The sequence below is a fragment of the Nothobranchius furzeri genome, chromosome 7 (assembly GCF_043380555.1).
Source record: "Nothobranchius furzeri strain GRZ-AD chromosome 7, NfurGRZ-RIMD1, whole genome shotgun sequence".
Taxonomy (NCBI): Eukaryota; Metazoa; Chordata; class Actinopteri; order Cyprinodontiformes; family Nothobranchiidae; genus Nothobranchius; species Nothobranchius furzeri.
In genome coordinates this window covers 35,035,515-35,058,219 of record NC_091747.1, presented here as the reverse complement: position 1 = coordinate 35,058,219, position 22,705 = coordinate 35,035,515, and the positions used below count along the sequence as shown (strand labels likewise).

General features: G+C 49.2%; 1 protein-coding gene across 3 annotated transcripts in view; it reads left to right on the top strand.

Annotated features, from left to right (window-relative positions):
- Positions 1-677: 677 nt before the first annotated feature.
- Positions 678-22,705, top strand: part of LOC129161911 (uncharacterized) — a 45,887-nt gene continuing 23,859 nt past the window's right edge. For 2 of the 3 annotated variants that reach the window (XM_070553037.1, XM_070553036.1), the window contains exons 1-2: positions 678-914; positions 18,293-18,645. In XM_070553037.1, the coding sequence (XP_070409138.1) occupies positions 753-914; positions 18,293-18,550 (420 nt within the window). In that variant the 5' untranslated portion in view covers positions 678-752 and the 3' untranslated portion in view covers positions 18,551-18,645. The remainder of the gene's footprint in view (positions 915-18,292; positions 18,646-22,705) is intronic. The other variant, XR_011521054.1, reaches the window with a different exon arrangement.

Here is a 22,705-nt window from a genome sequence, read left to right as displayed (position 1 = left end):
TAGAGAACCAAAAGAAAGACTCATGAGATGTTGTCTGTCGGCAGGCAGGTTCTTGTCTGAGCTCCGAGCAGACAACCACACCCTGGACTCACCTTGGGAAGAACACCCTCTACTGGTGAACTATAAAAACTGCAGTTACCCCAAAACTGGAAACCAAGTGTTTTATAATTGGAGACGGGACCTTCTTGCTTAAATAAAATATATATCTTTAAACCTATAATGTGATTAACCCTTATAAGGGTATCACACTTTGCATTGATCAAAACAAAATAAAACATAAAGTCATAAAATCATAATGACCTCAAAAAGAGAAATAGAAGAAATAGAACTTCCAGAATGTTCTGGTGTGTGGATCTGAGGACTCGGGCTGGAGCATAAGGCTTTAACACTAGAACTCCCAAGACACTCATTTTGACCGTTTTCATATTTTCATATGTAATAACTATAGTTAGATGGATTTCATGTTGTCCTGGCTTGTCCTATTTTTGTGTCCTTTATTTTTGTTTCATAATTTCCATAAAATAATGTATCAAAAAATAAATGTACTGTAGCTGTTTTTGTCTTTGTCTCCCACAAGTCGTCAATTTGACGGCTCTATTGTTTACATGGTAACGTTTTCCCACGGATAACAGACAGTGTCTTTGTTGCTAAGCAACCAACTTTCCAGCTCGCGCGGGCTCCCTCTCCATTCATACTGCATGTGAAATAGTGGCTGAAACAGCTTTTAGAAGAACATTCTCAGTGAAACAAGCATGAGAAATGAGTCTGCTTCAGGCGGAGAGGGGAGAGCTGATGAAAACTGGTCAGTAGGAAGTGACAGAGACTCTGACAGCAATGTGATGGACGATCTGGGACCCCACCCACTGAGAAGAGTGTCGGTCACCCTGCGAACAATGGAGAGACTTCTTGTCAAGGTTTGGATTAAAATTATACTTTTGCACCATTTTACTAGGTTCACACATCCATAAAGAGTTCATTAATAATGCACTTGAACCGTTTTGCTCCACAACGTCATGGTCAGCCTGCATGACAGCTGTTAACACTGGAATTCCCAGGAACCGTCAGTTAAACAGTTCAGTAATATAGGGAAGAGCTTGACCATGTAGAGCCCTGAAAGTTATAGTGAGGATTCTAAAATGAACTGTAAAGTTAATGGGTAACCAGTGCAGAGATATTAGAATAGGAGTGATGTGTGCTCTTCTGTTTGCTCCAGTTAGGAGCCTCGCTGGTGAGTTCTGGAACACCTGAAGGCGGTCAAGGGCTTTTTTGTTAAAACATGTGAAGAGTGTGTTACAGTAATCTAGACAGGAGGAGATAAAGGCATGCATAACCATTTCAAGTTCATGTTTTGACTCCAAACTTTGCAGTTTGGAGATATTTCTTAAGTGATAAAAACAGTCTGGGACCAATGTTTTTGAGTGACCTTCAAGAGACATTGATTGGTCAAAAACACCCAAATTGCTCAAGTTTTCTTGACGGCAGAGGATAAATGACCACATTTTTGACTAATCAGGGGAACCATGCTCTCAAGGGCAATGATCAGACATTCAGTCTTTTCAGAGTTTAACTGAAGGAAGTGTTCTTCTAGCCAGCTGGTGATATCTGGTAGACACTCTAGTAATTAAGATGGTTTTTAGAACTCAGAATCCTTAAAGGAGCAGTACAGCTGAATGTCATCTGCATATAGGTGATAAGAGACGTTATGAAAAGAATCAATTATCTGTCCAAGAGGGTGTATGTACAGTAGAAACAAGAGTGGACCCAAAACAGAGCCTTGGGGTACCCCACAGAACAGAAGGGTAGAATCTGCCATGATTTGGTTTATACATGTCATGAACTCCTCCTCTTAACCTCCTCTGCGGGCCGGGCTGGCGCTGCACTCCAGTTCCCAGCATGCCTGTCACCGACGCTTCCCGGTGACGTCATCCCGCTGAGCCTATTTAAGGACCTGTCACAGCGGAGCCGGCACTCAGTCATCATCTAACGATAGACGCCAAGCCATTCTAAGACCTAAGACACTAACTCTACAAACCATACGGGAAGAGAACTTCCCACGCTGCCACATATCAGTCTCCATCCACCACTCTCTCCGCGCCTGGGTCTCATAACCACTCCAGCTCAGCCCACCGAACCTGACAGGATGACTGAGTCCCGAGTAGACCCAGCGGAGATCGCACAGCTGCGAGCTGAGGTAGCGCAGCTGCTCAGCCGAGTAGAACGCCAGGAGGCGGACAACGCCCAACTCCGTGTGGAGAACAATCAGCTGCGTGCTGTTACTGATCGCCTCGCATCCAAACTCGATTCCGTCACCGAACTGGTAGTCCAACTCTCCTCAGCCCTCCAACGACAGTCATCTGCCACTCCTAACGTGGTGGAGCCGTATCTAAGTCTCCCAGAGAAATGGGATGGGATTAAAGGATCCCCGGAGAGCATGTTGGCCGTTCTGTCAATGACTTTTGAGTGTCAGCCGGCACGCTACCCGACTTCCTGCTCTCGCGTGGCTCTGTTAACCTCCCTGCTGACTGGGCGAGCCGGTGAATGGGCGGCTGCTCTGTACCATCAGAAGTCCACAGTCTGCAACGACTATGAAGCCTTCGTGAAAGAACTGAAGAAGGCATTCGTTCATCCCAGCAGCGAGGTCGCAGATGAGACACGCCTGCTCCAGCTTCGACAAGGCTCTCAGCCCGTGGCCGAATTCACCTCACGCTTCCGGACCACCGCTGCCCGTCTAACCTGGGGTGATGCCGCGGTGAAGGCTGTGTACTTGGAGGGATTGTCACCCCGCATCCGTGAGGGCATGATTGGTCACGAGGCTCCAACCACCCTGGACCAGGCGGTGGACCTGGCTCTCCAGCTGGACCGCTGCCTCCTCACCAGACCAGGAGTGAGGGCGGTTCCCGTACAATCCCGAACTTTCCCCCGCCGTCAGGAGAACCAACCCATGGAGGAACCCATGCAACTGGGTCATTTGCCCCCCGAGGAACGGGCGCGCCGTTTTCAGGAGGGACGATGCGCCTATTGTGGGGCTCTGGGTCATCCCCGTGCAACATGCCCCATACGCCCGGGAAACGGTCCCTCCGGGTCGGTGTAGGAGCTGCCTCACTCGGAGTTTCCACTCATGCAGCTCCTCATCACACCACCCTCTCGGTCTCCTTCCAGCTGAGCCAAGGACCGGTCCCCCTGGTGGCCCTCCTCAACACCGGAGCTGCAGAAAGCTTTATCGATCAGGGGTTGGTCAACCGGCTCAAGATTCCACTCACCCTCCTCGATCATCCCGTTCCCGTCACCTCAGTGGACGGGCGCCCTCTCATGCCATATCCGATCACGCACCGAACCCAGAACCTCCGGATGACCATCGGAGAACACGTAGAGACCCTTCATTTCTTGGTCATTCACGCCCCTACGACTCCTCTCATTCTGGGTCATTCCTGGTTCCGCCTCCACGACCCTCACATCTCCTGGTCCACCAGTAAAGTCATGGCATGGGGTGTTAACTGTCGCCTTCATCATCCGTCTCCAGGATCACAGCCTAGGGAGACACCACCCAAGGATGTGGATTTAACACTCCTTCCAGGATCACAGCCTAGGGAGACACCACCCAAGGACGTGGATTTAACACTCCTTCCACCCCAATACCACGATCTGGCTCGGGTCTTTGCAAAGGAGCCTACCACCAAGCTGCCTCCTCATCGCCCCTACGATCTGGAGATCAGGCTTCAGCCCGGAACCACCCCGCCTCGGGGTCGGCTGTTCTCGCTCTCCCCGGCAGAGACCCAGGCGATGGACGCTTACATCAATGAGGCTCTCCAGAAGGGGTTTATCCGACATTCCACGTCTCCTGGGGCGGCAGGGTTCTTCTTTGTGAAGAAGAAGGAAGGTGACCTCCGGCCCTGTATAGACTATCGTGGATTGAATAAAATCACCATCAGGGACCGCCATCCTCTTCCCTTAATGAGCACGGCTCTGGACGCCACTGCCCAAGCCACACTGTTTACCAAGCTGGACCTCCGCAGTGCATACAACCTCATCCGCATAAAGGAAGGAGAGGAGTGGAAAACCACTTTCATTACACCCACTGGACATTATGAGTACCTGGTCATGCCCTTCGGCCTCTGCAACAGCCCTGCCGTTTTCCAGCGTTTCATCACTGATGTCCTCCGTGACATGCTGGGTCGTTGGGTTTTTGTTTATTTGGACGACATCCTCATCTACTCCCGCACGGCCGAGGAACACACCCAGCATGTTCGAGCCGTTCTGTCACGCCTCCTGGAGCACGACTTATTCTGTAAACTGGAGAAGTGTGCTTTTCACCAGGAGTCCACCTCGTTTCTGGGATTCATCATCTCCTCCCAGAGCCTGCGCATGGACCCACAGAAGGTTCAGGCGGTCGCGCAGTGGCCACTACCCAAGACCCTGAAGCAGTTGCAGAGTTTCCTGGGGTTCTGCAACTTCTACCGCCGGTTTATCCGCAACTTCAGCACCCTGGCGTCACCATTAACTTCCCTGACGAAAACAACCAATCAGCCTCGCCCTTTCCGCCTCTCCCCGGAGGCTGTTGCTGCCTTCCATGAGCTGGTCCGCCGCTTTGTAAGCGAGCCCATCCTCCTCCACCCGGACCTAACCCGGCCTTTCGTTGTGGAGGTGGACGCCTCTGAGACGGGCGCGGGAGCCGTACTGTCACAACGTGGCCAGGACTCCAAACTCCATCCCTGCGCATTCTTTTCCCGGAAGTTCTCTCCTACCCAGCAGAACTATGGGGTCGGGGACCGGGAATTGTTGGCGATAAAGTGGGCCCTGGAGGAGTGGCGACAGTGGCTCCTGGGTACCCCCACTCCTTTTCTAATCTGGACTGATCATCAGAACCTCATCCATATTCAGACCGCTCGCCAACTCAACCCTCGTCAGGCCCGGTGGGCCCTCTTTTTCGAACCTTATAACTTTCACATCGCCTACCGCCCCGGCTCAAAGAACCTCAAGGCGGACGCCCTGTCCCGTCAACACACCCAGGATCCAAGGCCTCCTGAACCGAGGTCCATCCTCCCGACCGAACGGTTCTTGGCCGCCCTGCAATGGCCCCTGGAAGCCTCCATCCGGGCGGCTCTCCCGGCGGACCCGGCGCCCCCAGAGACGCCTCCTAACCGCCTTTACGTTCCGGCCGTGTGTCGACAGGAGGCCTTGAGGTGGGGGCATAGTTCACGGCTCGCGGGACACCAAGGCCAGGCTCGTACCTTCCAGTTCCTCCGCCGGGCCCTGTGGTGGCCCTCTATGAGAAAGGACGTGCGTGAATACACCGCTGCATGTGACACTTGCGCCCGGTCTAAGTCCACCACCCAACCTGGAGCCGGGGAATTGCAACCGCTCCCTGTGCCTAAAAGGCCGTGGTCGCACATAGGTGTGGACTTTGTCACGGGGCTTCCCGTTGCCGACCACCTGGACACCATCCTCACCATCACCGACCGCTTTTCGAAGGCTGTGCATTTAGTGGCTATGGCAGGGCTCCCCACGGCTAAGAAGACGGCGGAGCTCCTCCTCGATCATGTGGTGAGGCTCCACGGATTCCCCCAGGACGTGGTGTCTGACAGAGGGCCTCAGTTCATCTCACGTTTCTGGAAGGCTTTCTGTCGGTTGGTGGGCGCTTCTGCCAGTCTGTCGTCAGGCTATCATCCCCAGACTAATGGTCAGACGGAGAGAGCAAACCAGCAGCTTGGGCGTTACTTACGCTGCTTCGCCTCGTCTCAACCGTCCACCTGGCCTCGTTACCTCCTATGGGCGGAGCTCTCTCACAACCTCCAGACGTCCTCCGCCACGGGTCTATCGCCCTTCGAGACCTGCTACGGATACAAGCCCCCTCTTTTTGACCATCAGGTGCCGGAGGTGGAGGTTCCGGCGGCTCAGGATATGGTCCGCCGCTGCCATCTCGCTTGGATCAGGGCTCGCGCCGCCATCACCCGGGCTAATACGGAGTACTCCCGACAACACCGCCGCCGCCACCGGCCCGGCCCTGTGTTCCAGCCTGGTGACCGGGTTTGGCTCTCTACAGCAAACCTCTGGTTTCCGGCTGGTTCCAGGAAGCTGTCGCCTCGCTTTTTGGGGCCCTTCCCAGTCCGAGATGTCCTCGGTCCGGTCGCTTACCGGCTGCGCCTCCCTTCCACTCTTAAGGTGCACCCGGTATTCCACGTCTCACAGCTCAAGCCGGTGGTGTCTTCTCCTCTCCATCCGCCTCCGGCCCGGGTGCCGACGCCCCGAGATGTCGATGGGGACCCCGTCTACACCGTCCGCAAGATTCTGGACGCCCGCCGCCGGGGCCGTGGATGGCAGTATTTGGTGGACTGGCAGGGTTACGGTCCGGAGGAACGTAGCTGGGAGCCTGCCCGCTCGTTTCTGGATCCTTCCCTGTTGGCTGATTTCTGGTCTCGTCGCCCTGGGCCTTCTGGAGCCGTCCCTCGCGGGGGGGGGGTCCTGTCATGAACTCCTCCTCTTAACCTCCTCTGCGGGCCGGGCTGGCGCTGCACTCCAGTTCCCAGCATGCCTGTCACCGACGCTTCCCGGTGACGTCATCCCGCTGAGCCTATTTAAGGACCTGTCACAGCGGAGCCGGCACTCAGTCATCATCTAACGATAGACGCCAAGCCATTCTAAGACCTAAGACACTAACTCTACAAACCATACGGGAAGAGAACTTCCCACGCTGCCACATATCAGTCTCCATCCACCACTCTCTCCGCGCCTGGGTCTCATAACCACTCCAGCTCAGCCCACCGAACCTGACAATACAAACACTGTAACATATGTTAGAAAGGTACGACCTAAACCAGTCTAGAACAGTTCCAGAGATCCCCACCGAGTCAAGAAGTCTGTTAATTAAGGTGCTGTGATCAACCGTGTCAAAAGCTGCAGAAAAATCTAACAATATTAACACTGACAATTCCCCGTTGTCTGCAGCCATCATGATGTCACTGGAAACTTTAAGCAAAGCTGTTTCTGTTGAATGCTGTTTACGAAAATCAGACTGGAATTTATCAAAACTGTTGTGTAGTTCCAGAAAAGTAATCAGTTGATCTGCCACAACCAGTGATGGGAATAACTCCGTTAAAAATAACGGCGTTACTAACGGCATTCTTTCTTTGGGTAATGGAATAATCTAATTAATTACTTTTCCCACTGTTGCAACGCCGTTACCGTTACTAGGGACGTAAGGTTGTGCGTTACTATGTGCTTGTCGAACGTTGAGCAACAGTGTGAGGCTTTCTGACCGCCACACTTCAGCTGCAGCCAGGGACCGAGGTGTCTGTAAAGCACTTAAAAACACGATGATGATTGGCCGGGTGGGCGGAGACCCTCACGGTCTCAGTCACTGCATGCTGTAGACATAACAGAGCAGTGATGGGAATAATGCCGTTTAAAATAACCGTGTTAGTTACTAAAAAAATATTTCTTTCAGTAACGAGCAATCTAATGAATTACCGCCTTCTTTTTTTTCTTTTTTTTTCACCGTGTCCTGTCTGGCTGTGAAGCAAACAGAATTGATGTCTGAATGCTGGTAACAAGCCTTACAGATTTACTCTCAGGTGGAGCATCAAAGCGTCTGCTTTTAATGTCACGCCTGATGCTTAAAACTTTATGGTTATTGTTTTTGAATGCTTTGTAATTCCGACCAGACACAACAACAATACAACAAGATTAAGCTATCACTGCGTCAACTTGATGAAGAAATATATAATCAACATTGCTTAACTGAAGAATCACGATCATAAATCACAGTGCATTAAGTGCCCACCATAGTCTTAAGACCTGTGTTTAATGTGCCCAAGCCCATACTTTTGAGAGCAGCATGTGAGCACCTGTGTGTGTGCACGTGCTTGTTTATGTAAGGTTTCTCTATAGGAGCGTCCAACAGAGAGTGTGAGGGACCACAGATCCGCCCCCCAAAGATGCGCAGGAGACGGGGGGAACTCCAAGTCCCAGAGATCCAGGCGCTGACCCAGAACACAGGAACCCCAAGGAGACTGCAACCATAAAGGCCCCCGCCCCCCTCGAGAGGCACAGAGGATCACCCTGGGGGGCCACAACCAGCAGCCGGCAGAGTCCCGGGAGACATCAGCAGCAAGCCCACAGGCCCGCCCGCAGCCTCCCACCCCCTAGGCGGCAGAGCCCGGGACCCAGCGACCCGGGACCCAGGGGCGACCACCCCCGCCAGGGACCCAGCAGAGCCCAGGGATCCAGACCCCACCAGGCAGCCACCGGGATCTATCAGGCAGATGCCAAAATCTTAAACCCCCAGACCCGGTTGCCACGAACACTCAGGCAGACCAAGGCACAACCCCTCACACCAGGTGTGGCAGGGGGAGGGGGGACGAAGATCTATATCATCAAAATAAGTTCCAGGAGAGGGGAGGAGTCAAAGGCCCCACCTGACATATACAGTCATACACAAACACAGTCACACACTCCCTTCCTCATGCTCACACATGCACATACAACCCAAGACTTACAAAAATGCACGCCAGACACCCACTCATGCTCCCCATACACACCCTATTCACTCTGGTCCCGGTACTGCTGCACATTGGGTACAACCATCACTGGTAACCAGAGTTTAACCCTTTCTGCTGGGGTGCTGATGAGCAGGCTGCCCCGCCCAACGCTGAGCACAGCAACCTACCACCCCAGACCCTAACCAGACGGCCAGATCTCCCTCCTAGCCTCCAGCCCCAGGAAGCCAAGCAACAACAGAGGTGGCTAAGACCCCTAGTCTCCCTCGGCCTGCTCCAATATAGTGTTGTGAGATCATGAGGTGTATTCCATGGCTGTGGTGAGCGGGCAGTGCGGGCATCATCCGGCCTATGCCAGCTGATGCCACCGCACCACCCCACTTACACCCTCAGCCCTCGGTGTCTCAGTGCGGTTTAAAATTGGAAGTGGGCACCGGCACCCGGGAGGAGGCTGAGATATCCCCCTGCCAAATGCCGTTGGATGTGCTCACTCCCAAGGCCTTAAGTGTGTGTTTGTGTGGAATGCCGTCAGTGGAAGTGTATAAGGTGCAAATAAAATTGGGGGGCAGGTTGCCACAGGAATGCGGAAATGGGGTCCATACCCGCACTCCCTGACTTGCCCACCCCCCCAAGGTCCTATGTGTATGTTTGTGTGATGATGTGAGGGAGCAGGAGGAGAGAAATATGCGGGGATGGGGAGGAATGGCTGGTTGGGCTTAGCCCTCCAGGGAGCCAGCTCCCCTACTGGCCCCAATAGGCACCTCTGTTGTCAAACTGCCACCCAGGGCGTGGAGACCCCAGCCCATCCTGCCAGGGCCCAAATCAGCAGCATTACAGAGCCTCACGGAGTCCGAGGGCACCAACCCAGCCCCACCCCAGCAGAATGTCTATGCCCATCCCTGCATTTGCACAACTTCCAGAATATGTAAGACATGGGACATCCAGGTAAGGTTGGGTCCTCCTCCTCCTGGACCTCCCCCTCCCCTTTGATGGAACGGCAGAGGAGCCAAGGTCTACCTGAGGCCCCCGAACCCGGGCCAGGCACTGCTGCATGTTCCTGCCTTCTTCCCGGCAGCATACATGTCAGGACCCGACCCCCAAAACCCCGCCCAGATCCCCACACGGGGCCGGCCACCCCCAAACACCGAACCCCCAGGTCCCCACCCAGACCCGCCCAGGGGCAATGCAGCTGCCAGGCAGTGACCCATGGTTGCCACCAAGATCCCCAAGGGGCCCCACTCACAACCGCCAGCAGTCCACCCCCCGAGGCAACCCAAGCACCTCCAGAGGGGGGCAACCGTCTTCTTTTAACAAAACCTCGTTGCTGTTACTGATAAGAAAATGCGTGCGATAAGCTGCACGGTGTGTTGAAGCTGTCATCAGCTGATCAGGAGCTAAAGAGGCGGGTGTTTTCATCCAAGCGCATCACGGCCCGTGAAGAACGAGGAAGACGTGATGAATAATCTACGGCTGCAGGTGTGGATCTGCAGCCGTGACCTTCTTAACGTGACAGCGGGACGTCCTGAAGGTCCGCTCACCTGTTCACCACTCAGACGTCCTGATCTTCTACCTTCCTAGATCATCCAGCTGTAACCTGTTTCTGATCATGTCTTTAGTCCCGCTGTAACACTGATGCATCAGTCTCAGATGTCATGGACCTCAGGTGTTATTAGAACTACCTGTGTGTGTTTACCACCCAGCTTCAGCTCTTCTGTGTTTGGGTCTGACCCAGGTTAGTAAATGTAAGCCCTCCATCAGGCGTGTGCCTCTTCTAGTGTCATTTTAAAGGATTTAATTTATTTATTTAACCATTACTAGATTACCAGCAACAGAAATGCTACCAATAACGCACAATTATGTGAAGCTGGAAAAATTAAAACACTGTGCAAAATTCTATTCATTTCTGTAATTTAACTAGACTGAGAGACCATTTACAGGCTAAGGAACCTTTACAGGTGTTTCTATTTGCAATTTTAAATTTTAGCTGATTGGGGTCTTGTTTAATATCACACAGTGACATTTTAATAGTGTAGATAAGTGAACCGTCACCTTATCGTGGTGGAGGAGTTTGAGTGCCCTAATGATCCTAGGAGCTATGTTGTCTGGGGCACTTAGTGCCCCTGGTAGGGTCTCCCATGACAAATTGGTCTTAGGTGAAGGGTGAGACAAAGAACGGTTCGAAGGATCTTTCATGGCGGTTAAAACGAAGAGTCGGAGTACCCGGCCCGGAGGGTTACCGGGGTCCCACCCTGGAGCCAGGCCTGGGGTTGGGGCCCGTGAGCGAGCGCCTGGTGGCCGGGCTTTCGCCCATGGGGCCCGGCCGGGCCCAGCCCGAACCGGATACATGGGCTCGTCCAACTGTGGACCCACCACCCGCAGGAGGAACATGAAGGGTCCGGTGCAATGCGAATCGGGTGGCAGACCAAGGCGGGAGCCTTGGCGGTCCAATCCCCGGACAAGAAAACTAGTTTTTGGGACATGGAACGTCACCTCGCTGGCGGGGAAGGAGCCGGAGCTTGTGGCAGAGGTTGAGCGGTACCGGCTAGATATAGTCGGACTCACCTCGACACATTGCATTGGCTCTGGAACCCGAGACCTGGAGAGGGGTTGGACACTCTACTTTGCTGGAGTTGCTCCGGGTGAGAGGCGGAGGGCTGGGGTTGGCTTTTTGTTAGCCCCGAGACTCTCTGCCTGTGTGCTGGGGTTTACCCCGGGGGACAAGAGGGTAGCTTCCTTGCGCCTTCGGGTCGGGGAACGGGTCCTGACTGTTGTTTGTGCTTATGGGCCAAATATCAGTTCAGAGTACCCACCCTTTTTGGAGTCCCTGGGACGAGTGCTAGATAGTGCTCCATCAGGGGACTCCATTGTCCTGCTGGGGGACTTCAATGCTCACGTGGGCAATGACAGCTTGACCTGGAGGGGTGTGATTGGGAGGAACGGCCCACCTAATCTGAACTCGAGCGGTGTTTTGTTATTGGACTTCTGTGCAAGCCGCAGTTTGGCCATAACGAACACCATGTTCGAACATAAGGATGCCCACCGGTACACTTGGTACCAGGGCAGCCTAGGTCACAGGTCGATGATAGATTTTGTAGTCGTATCATCTGACCTGCGGCCGTATGTTTTGGACACCCGAGTGAAGAGAGGGGCGGAGCTGTCAACTGATCACCACCTGGTGGTGAGTTGGATCAGATGGCAAGGGAACATGCCGCGTAGACCTGGCAGACCCAAACGCATAGTGAGGGTCTGCTGGGAACGCCTGGCAGAAGAACCTGTCAAGACGGTCTTCAACTCCCACCTCCGGCAGAGCTTTGACCACGTCCCGAGAGCAGTGGGGGACATTGAGTCCGAGTGGGCCTTGTTCCACTCTGCGATTGTCGAGGCGGCTGTTGCTAGCTGTGGTCGTAAGGTGGCCGGTGCCAGTCGTGGTGGCAACCCCCGTACCCGCTGGTGGACACCAGAGGTTCGGGGAGCCGTCAGGCTGAAGAAGGAGGCCTACAGGGCGTGGCTGGTCTGTGGGTCTCCGGAGGCAGCAGACAGGTACCGGATAGCCAAGCGGGGTGCAGCAGTGGCAGTTGCCGAGGCAAAATCTCGGGCGTGGGAGGAGTTTGGTGAGGCCATGGAGAAAGACTATCGATCGGCTCCAAAGAGGTTCTGGCAAACTGTCCGGCGCCTCAGGAGAGGAAGGCAGCAACTCGCTCACACTGTTTACAGTGGGGATGGGGAGCTGCTGACGTCAACTGAGGCTATAGTCGGACGGTGGAAGGAATACTTTGAGGAGCTCCTCAATCCCACCAATGCGCATTCCGAGGAGGAACCAGAGCTGGGAGGCCTGGGGATGGACTGTCCGATCTCGGGGGCAGAAGTTGCTGAGGTAGTCAAACAACTACACAGCGGCGGAGCCCCGGGGGCGGATGAGGTTCGTCCTGGGTATCTTAAGGCTATGGATGTTGTAGGGCTGTCATGGTTGACACGTCTCTACAACATTGCGTGGTCATCGGGGGCAGTTCCTAGGGAGTGGCAGACCGGGGTGGTGGTCCCCATCTTTAAGAAGGGTGACCTGAGGGTGTGTTCCAACTATAGGGGGATCACACTCCTCAGCCTCCCTGGAAAGGTCTACTCCAAGGTACTGGAGAGGAGAGTCCGATCGATAGTTGAATCTCAGATAGAGGAGGAGCAATGTGGTTTTCGTCCTGGCCGTGGAACTGTGGACCAGCTCTATACCCTTGCAAGGGTGATGGAGGGGGCATGGGAGTTTGCCCAACCAATCCACATGTGCTTTGTGGATTTGGAGAAGGCTTATGACCGTGTCCCCAGGGGCACCCTGTGGGGGACGCTCCAGGAGTATGGGGTGGGTGGCTTTCTGTTAAGGGCCATTCAGTCCCTTTACCAGAGGAGCGTGAGTTTGGTCCGCATAGCCGGTAGTAAGTCGGACCTGTTCCCAGTGAGGGTTGGACTCCGCCAGGGCTGCCCTTTGTCACCGGTTCTGTTCATCACTTTTATGGACAGAATTTCTAGATGCAGCCGTGGTGTGGAGTGTGTCGAGTTTGGTGGCAGGAGAATCTCGTCTCTGCTTTTTGCGGATGATGTGGTCCTCCTAGCTTCATCCAGCTCTGACCTTCAGCTCTTGCTGGGTAGGTTCGCGGCCGAATGTGAAGCGGCTGGGATGAGGATCAGCACCTCCAAATCTGAGACCATGGTTCTCGACCGGAAAAGGGTGGCTTGCCACCTCCGGGTCGGGGGAGAGGTCCTACCTCAAGTGGAGGAGTTTAAGTATCTCGGGGTCTTGTTCACGAGTGAGGGTAGGAGGGATCGGGAGATCGACAGGCGGATTGGTTCGGCGTCTGCAGTGATGCGGACGCTGAGCCGATCTGTCGTGGGGAAGCGGGAGCTGAGCCAGAAAGCCAGGCTCTCGATTTACCGGTCGATCTACGTCCCAATCCTCACCTATGGTCATGAGCTTTGGGTAATGACCGAAAGAACGAGATCGCGGATACAAGCGGCCGAAATGAGTTTCCTCCGTAGGGTGGCCGGGCTCAGCCTTAGAGATAGGGTGAGGAGCTCGGACATTCGGGAGGGACTCGGAGTAGAACCGCTGCTCCTCCGGATCGAAAGGAGCCAGTTGAGGTGGTTTGGGCATCTGGTCAGGATGCCTCCTGGACGCCTCCCTGGGGAGGTGTTTCGGGCATGTCCTGCCGGCAGAAGGCCCCTGGGTCGACCCAGGACACGTTGGAGAGGTTACATCTCCAATCTGGTCCGGGAACGCCTTGGGGTCCTGCCGGAGGAGCTGGTGGACAAGGCCGGGGAGAGGACGGCCTGGAGCTCCCTAATTGGGATGCTGCCCCCGCGACCCGGACCCGGATAAGCGGAGGAAGACGAAGACGAAGACGAAGATAAGTGTAATGTTCCTGTTAGTAGTTCCTCCTGTTAAGTGCTTATTCATTTAAATTATTCAGGTTTATAAAAAACATTTGGACATATATTTTATTATGTTCCAGTCATTAGTCATTTATATTTCACTATTGTAGTAATTTATAGTAAATGAAGTAAGTTAAATTAACCCATTTTTCTTGCATTCTTTAATGAAAAAAGTAACTATGTAGTTAATTTTCTTGGTAATTAGTTACTTTTATAATCTCTTAACTCAGTTAGTAACTGAGTTACTTTTTTGACAAAGTAATTAGTAACTATAACTAATTACTTTTTAAAAGTAACTTTCCCAACAGTGGCCCCAACCTTTATGAACCAACCCTTCAGTGTACTGCTATAGTTTTGTCAGTGATGAGGGTGTGTTTCACATGCATTCTGTGAGTCTAATAACTGTGGTGTGGTCAAGTGAGGTAATAAAAGCTACATTATTTATGAATGGTATAGAAATGAAATGTTTATTCTGTGTTCAACGTTGATTTTTATGTTTAAAAATGTCTGCTTGAGCAGACAAACACTGGTCCATAGTGAAAGGACCACTGGAGAGGTTTGTTTGGGGATCCATTAACATTGAAGTGTTTTGAAGTGTCGACACATGAAGGTAAATCCAGTTACGTGACTTTGACTTTAAAAAATGAGCTCTGGCACCCCACTAGTGTGAGATGAAGCCAGCTCTAGTGTCTGTATTATCTGGTCCATCAAGAGCAGGAACCACTGAAGCTGGGTCAACAGGGAGGTTCTTCAGGAGAGAGAGGCAGCTGTCTGGACCCTCAGAGACTGGTGGTACAACAATAATCACGCAGTCCTATTATGTTATTTCAGCCATGATCATTGTTTACATGCATGCATTATGTAGGTGTGGCTCATCAGAACCTCCTAAAGACATTCAAATTCCAGCCCTGCCTTTTGCTTTTACTGAGGTGTGTAAAGCACAAAGGTAACCTCTCATGACAGCCCTGAGAAAGTTGGCCATTTTGGATTTATTGCATTATGTTGAAACATTTTCTTCCAAAATAGTTCCAATTATCAAGGGGACACAGTCTGTGAGCTCTCTCACACACTATGACATTAAAGATTGTAAAAAGTTTAGGTTTGTTAACTGGGTGGATGTGGCTTCACAACAACGGTAACATTTCTGCCTCAAAACAGGAAATCAATCATTCACACTTACAATATACAAACTGCAGGACCTGTGGAATGCTCAGTGAGATAAACATGTAAATACAGTGCTCAGCATAAATGAGTACACCCCACTATATTTGTCAGAAAACCTTCAGTTTCTTTTCAGAATAAACCTTTTCTATTAGAGACCATACTGAAAAATACTCCCATAAATGTCGGCCACTGTTTGGAAACAAGATTTTTTACTTTGCACACACAAAAAAGTGGTTTTCCTAACAAATTCATTCAAGCCCATCCATCCATTTTCTTCCACTTATCCAGAGTCGGGTTGCGGGGGTAGCAGGTGAGGTGACGGTGGGAAGGTAGATCAACCAGTAAATCGAGATCTTCGCCTTCTGGCTCAGCTCCCTCGTCAAGCCCATGTTGCAAAACTGAGCACACCCCAATTATGTTCTTAGGAGAAAAGCCACACTTAAGACTACAAAATTCGTATTAACAGGCATCAAACCATAGATGAGTTTAATGATTCATTTAACCCTCCCACTGTCCTAATGGGTGTGACCCCACGAGGAAAGTTGACCATTGAGAAGGATGGATGGTTTATCTCTTGAGGTGCAAGTGGCAGGGATGAGGAGTGAGCACCACCTCACCCCTGCCACATGGACCTCAAGGCATAAACCATCAATCCTGCTGTAATGTCCAGCAATGGTCAGTTTTAGGTACAGTTTGACCATTCAACATCTGGTCAAAATGGAGACACGAGACTGCATGTGTTCCCTTTAAATCGACCTGCCTTCATCCCATCAGCTGGAGCTCAGAGACTCTCTGTAGCTCTGAACACGTGATAACGAATTGCCAAAAATAATGTTCTCTCCTCAAGGTCCAAGCTTTGCTTGTCGTCCTACAGGACTCTTCATGCCTCCAAATGAGGAACACTCTCAGCTCGGATTAGTTGCTAAATCAAAGAATGATTTCTTAAATTAAATATGAACTTTTAAAATGTATAAGTTAAATAATCATTAAATAAACATTTGTTTATTGCGACTTATAATTATAGTATAATGAAATGTTTTCATTAATCCATGCTCAATGATTGATGTTTGAAATGAATGTTATGTTATGATTACATTGATTGATCTATGTTTCAGCATGTTTATATGACAAGGTCATTTGCACTCACAAGGACAAAGTAAAGTTAAGTTAACCTTGTGACACATAGATAGCCCTTCACCCCAGATCAGAGCATCTGGATCATAGAAGGCGTGTTTCTGAGTTGTCTTGGTAATATTCCTCAACTTGTCAACCTCTGGTTGGCTACACAAATCATAACATGAGAACATTAAAACTGGATCACTCTGGTGATTCATCAGTTCTTGAGAAAAGCTTCAGACCGGCCATCTGAAGCAAGACCTCTTTAACCCATCAAAGCTTTTGACACGTCGTCACAATCTTTTTGCCCCTGCGAAGCTGTAACAGCACAGTTCCTGCAGTATCACAGCTTATTGGTCATAAGTAGAGGTAACATATATTGAGCTCTTAAAGTACTCAAATTACCAAACCTTACATATTAGCGTGCCAGCCAGACTTTATTAGAATTGTTCAATTTGTGTTGTTTCTGATTCATTAATTAACTCTTCAAATAAAATAAAAACTATTATTTTCTGTCTGGGTGGAAACACAGGGCGATCTCGTTATTCGCCACCTGGGGACGCTGTCCCAACCTATCTCACAAATGGGGAGACCCCCATCCCCACCACCAGGGGCGCTACTGTCCCTTGTCACTCAAAGTCTATGTGTCTATAAACAGCAACAGCTAAAACTGCAAGAGATTAACTGTTTGTTTATTTTGAAAGGTAAATGCATTTATTTGTGTGAGTTTGTCATGTCCTTTAAGTGATTTTGTCACTGTTGGTAAAGCTTGTATTACATGGGACAGGAAACACTGATCTCCACTTAGCATTAAGCTACCTCTGATTCTGATCTGATCAATCGCGAATTAGTAAAGGTTTTCCGACGAGAATACCGAACATTAATTCTGTACTTATATCGAAATTAAATAGGGACGCCTGAAGCTGGTTAACAAGTCAGAAAAAGTGTTTTATTTCCCAATGCTTGGTTAGCAAGAAAGCTAATCTTAAGCCCTATGCGGAAGAGCATAGCGGATACATACCACAAATTACACGCTATACCGACAAAATAGCGCAAGATCCCACGGTGTTCCGCCGGTCGAAGGGCTGATTCCCATGAGAATTAAGCCGAGAGAGAGAGACGCCTCACAAAGACCTCCAAGCCTGTAGCTTGGTAAGCTAAATATTAGCAAGCTAAATATTAGCAAGGCCTGACAACGCCCACGGACACAAATCCGACGGGGCTGTCAACTGTTCGACGCAGCATTTGCCTTTGTCATAACTCGCTATACTCTACAAAACAAGCTCCCGCATGTTTTTAGCAGTTTTGGGCATATTTTTTACTTTTATTGTGAGAAAGCGATCTCCACCCGGCCCGTCCACCATTTTGGACCGCGTCACTGTGAGTGACGCACACTACCCCTCCCGCACTGTTGCCTAGCGCTCTAGGCTCATCTTGTGGCACCTCTCGTACATTACACTCAAATTGTGATAAACAATATCTGAGGAAGCGTTTGGCTTTTCTTTTATTTATTTATTTTATTATTTTTTTTTTATTTTTTTACCGTGTCCTGTCTGGCTGTGAAGCAAGCAGAATTGATGTCTGAATGCTGGTGACAAGCCTTACAGATTTATTCTCAGGTGGAGCATCAAAGCGTCTGCTTTTAATGTCACGCCTGATACTTGAAACTTTATTGTTATTGTTGTTGAATGCTTTGTAATTCTGACCAGACACAGAGACAGAGGTGACAGAGAAAGGAAAAGAAAAGGTGAGGAGAGAGGGGGGGGGGGGGGGGGGGGGGGCTCCACAAAAATAAACAATAATGAACAAGAGTCTGCTTCTAGACCTGTAGAAAAAGACACACACAAAAAAAAGGACACAAAAAAGGGACACAACAACAATACAACAAGATCTACCTATCACTGCGTCAACTTGATGAAAAAAAATATATATATATAATCAACATTGCTTAACTGAAGAATCACGATAATAAATCACAATGCATTAAGTGACCACCATAGTCTTAAGACCTGTGTTTAAAGTGCCCAAGCCCATACTTTTGAGAGCACCATGTGAGCACCTGTGTGTGTACACACGCTTGTTTATTTAAGGTTTCTCTATAGGAGCGTCCAACAGAGAGTGTGAGGGACCACAGATCCGCCCCCCAAAGATGCGCAGGAGACAGGGGAAGCTCCAAGTCCCAGAGATCCAGGCGCTGCCCCAGAACGCAGGAACCCCAAGGAGACTGCAACCAGGAAGGCCCCCGCCCCCCTCGAGAGGCACAGAGGATCACCCCGGGGGGCCACAGCCAGCAGCCGGCAGAGTCCCTGGAGATATCAGCGGCAAGCACACAGGCCTGCCCGCAGCCTCCCACCCCCTAGCCGGCCGAGCCTGGGACCCAGCGACCCGGGACCCAGGGGCGACCACCCCCGCCGAGGAGGATGATGAGCTGAGGAGGATGATGAGCTGAGGACTGGTGAGTATGCGCATGCGCTGACAGCCCGATCACCGGACACACGGCGGCGTCTTGAAGCAGATGGCAGCTTGTTAATCAACTTCCACAAACAATTAAGACAGATTTTCGCCTAATTTACTCACTGACAACGCAAAAAAATTAATAAATCTGGTAAATATAACATACTCAATCTGGAGGTAAGTGGAGAAAATCTGGAAAATTTGCAAACATATATTGACGAGGTTTTTGAGTTTTTTGTCATGGGACCGAAGAAAGCAGCAGCAGCTGAGGCGGAAACGCCGTTGACCAAGAGGAGCCGTCCCCAGGACTCGCCCGAGGCCTCATCTCCCCACAAGGATGTCTTAGATTTACTACAATCCATAGATAAACGGCTTCTGGGATTTGAGGGACGACTCCACCTGCTTGAGATGCTTCACAAGGAGTTCCAGGACTGCCGAACATCTCTGGAGTTTAGCCAGGAGCAGGTGGAGCGACTCGCGGCTGAGAACACATCTCTGCGGGAATCGCTTTCCTCCTTAACTGCAGGATTAGATCGGATGTCCCTGGACAATAAAGCTCTAAAGGAGACGGTTCTGGATCTCCAATCACGCAGCATGAGAGATAACCTGGTGTTCGCAGGCCTCCCAGAGCAGACCGGAGGAGAAGCAGAGGATCAAGAACTTTCTCCACACTCACATGAAGATACCGGAGGAAACGGTGAGGAACATCACCTTTCATCGGGTACATCGCCTTGGAGTCAGGAGAACAGACAGCAGAAGACCTCGTCCCATCGTGGCTAAATTTGAGCACTTTAAGCAGAAAGATCTTGTTAAAAGCCGCGGGAGAGAGCTTAAAGGTAAAGATTACAGCGTTAACGATCAGTTTGCTAAAGAAATTCTGGATCGCCGCCGAGTTCTCTTCCCGCTGCGCACGAAGTTTATCCAGGATGGGAAGCGGGCTGTGATCTCCGTGGATAAACTGTTTGTTGACGGTAAGATCTACAAAGAACGAGGAGTAACAGACTGGCTTTATTAGACACACTTCAGGTACAACTTTATTGTTATTAAAAGCACTCACTTGAACATGTCAGGATTTATAGCTGCTAGATCCGTTTAGAAATGTTCACCTATTCCCTCATCACCTCACAACCACAACACTTTTTCTTTTCTTTCTTCTTTTTTTCTCCTTTAAACCTTTATCATTCCTTTCTTTCCCTTTTTTTAATCTGCTTCTGGATTTTTACATCTGCATGGCACAATTTTTTTTCTTCTCTTTCCACACTGCAGCACACAACTTGCGCGCGCGCACACACACACACACACACGCACACATACACACACACACACATACACACTGACTCCATACGCAGTCACACACACTTACACACACAGAGACTCCATACGCAGTCACACACACTTACACACACAGAGACTCCATACGCAGTCACACACACACACACACACACACACACACACACACACACACACACACACACACACACACACACACACACACACACACACACACACACATACACACACACACAGACTCCATACGCAGACACACACACATAGATTCCATACGCAGTCACACAGATAAGTGGCCTAAGGCGTTTCATTGCACAATCAAAACACTGTTGGGCTTGTCTTGTTGTTGTTGTTATTATTATTATTATTATTACTACTACAATTGTTTTTCATTAATAATATTTTTATATTAAAGTTGTTTTTTTAATTATTGTTTTTTTACTACTATTATTATTATATTTAATGTTGCAAATGATAATAATGATTATAACAATACCCTTATTATTATTATTTACTATAAGATTAATATATGCGTTTAATTACTTATCTTATCTCATACACATGAAGGCATCATATTATAGCTACTCACATACACATCTATGGGTGCACTAAGGTTGTCTCATGGAACGTACATGGAGCTGGCTCTAGAGGGAAGAGATTAAAAATTTTTGATCAGCTAAAGAGAGTGCAAGCAGACGTAATATTGTTACAAGAGACTCATAGATCTGCCACATCTGCAGATGAACTTAAAACACCTGAGTTTCCCAGCATGTTCTCTGCCTGCTATAACTCTAGGCAAAGAGGTGTAGCTATTTTAATACACAAAAACATCAATTTCACAGTATTGGACACAGTTTCTGATCCAGAGGGTAGATTTATAATGTTAAAAATATCTGTACAGAACCAACGCTTATGTATCGTCAGCATATACTGTCTAAATATTGATGACCCTCCATTCTTTCATAATTTTTTCTCTGTACTCTCCGGACACTTGGACTGTCCACTTATACTTGGAGGTGATTTTAATTTTTGGAGGAATTCCTTAACAGACTGGCTCAGTACAGCTGGGACTCAGCGCAATTGGCAATCCACTAACATAGTTAAACAGTACATGAGTGATTATGGGCTTTGTGATGCATGGCGATCTCTTCATCCTAACCGTAGAGAGTATACTTTATTTTCGCACGTCCATCATTCTCATTCACGTTTGGATTATTTTCTAGTCAGCAGCTCATTGTTGGCTGACATTTCAGACACTGAGATACACCCCATAGCTGTCAGCGACCATGCTCCGGTTTCTTTAACTCTGGTAAATAAAAAGACAATCCCACCCAGCAAAAACTGGAGGTTTAATACATCACTGCTTAAAGATGAAGGTTTTATATAATTTTTTAAAAAGGAGTGGGCTTTATATTTAGAACATAATGACCTGCCTGGAACATCAGCACCTATTCTTTGGGAGGCAGGAAAGGCAGTGATGAGATGTAAAATAATCTCTTTCTCATCACATAAGAAAAAAACGGAAAACAAACGTATTCAGAAGTTACAAGAAATCATCAAGTCTTTAGAGGCGTCCACAGAAGAAGAGTCAATGAGCAAATTACGTAAAGCTAAATTAGAACTTCATGGAATTATTGACAAAAAGACACAATTTTTAGCACAAAGACTACGAATAGAAAACTTTGAACATAGTAATAAATCAGGTAAATTCTTAGCTAGCCAATTAAAAATAAATAAAGAGAAAACTACCATATCTGCTGTTAAAGACTCAACCGGGAATATAGTATATGATCCTGAAAGAATAAACAACACTTTCAGAGACTTTTACCAAACTTTGTACTCACCACAGATAAACCCATCAGATAATGAGATCAATGAGTTCCTTGACAGGATAACACTTCCTAAATTATCAGACAGCCAAGTTACAGTCCTGGACTCGCTACTAACATCAGCGGAGCTCCAGGAAGCCCTTAAATCCATGACTAATAGGAAAGCTCCAGGTCCAGACGGGTTCCCAGTAAAATTCTACAAAGAATTCTGGATCATTCTGGCTCCAACATTTTTCAGAATGGTGAGGGAAATCGAAGAGAGCGGCAGATTACAGCCAAACATGAATTCAGTCAATATTAGTCTCTTGTTAAAACCAGGCAAAGACCCGGCATTTCCTACCAGCTATCGCCCAATTTCCCTTATTAATGTTGATCTCAAAATAATTTGTAAAGCCCTGGCCAAAAGATTAGAGAAGGTAACCCCCTTCATAATACACCCTGACCAAACTGGTTTCATTAAGGGTAGACAGTCATCCACAAACTCACGTAGATTACTTAATTTGATAGATTTCTCTTACAGTAGAAACATAGAAACTAGTATATTATCTCTAGATGCAGAAAAAGCTTTTGATAGAGTTAACTGGCAGTTCTTATTAGCAACTTAACATAAATTTGGTTTTGGGAACTTCTTCATAAACTGGCTACAAACATTATACAGTTCACCAACAGCACGTGTCAGGAGGAACGACCAAATATCAGCTAGCTTCTGTCTTCAGAGGGGGACCAGGCAGGGATGACCACTCTCCCCCTCACTATTTGCTATCTTTATTGAACCACTAGCAGCAGCAATTAGGCAAACAACAGATATTAAAGGGATAAAGTGTAAGAAAATAGAACATAAGATCAGTCTTTATGCAGATGATGTTTTACTCTTTCTCCAGATTTCTCAATCCTCTCCCTCCCAAGCAATAGAACTGATAAACTCTTTTTCAAGAGTTTCAGATT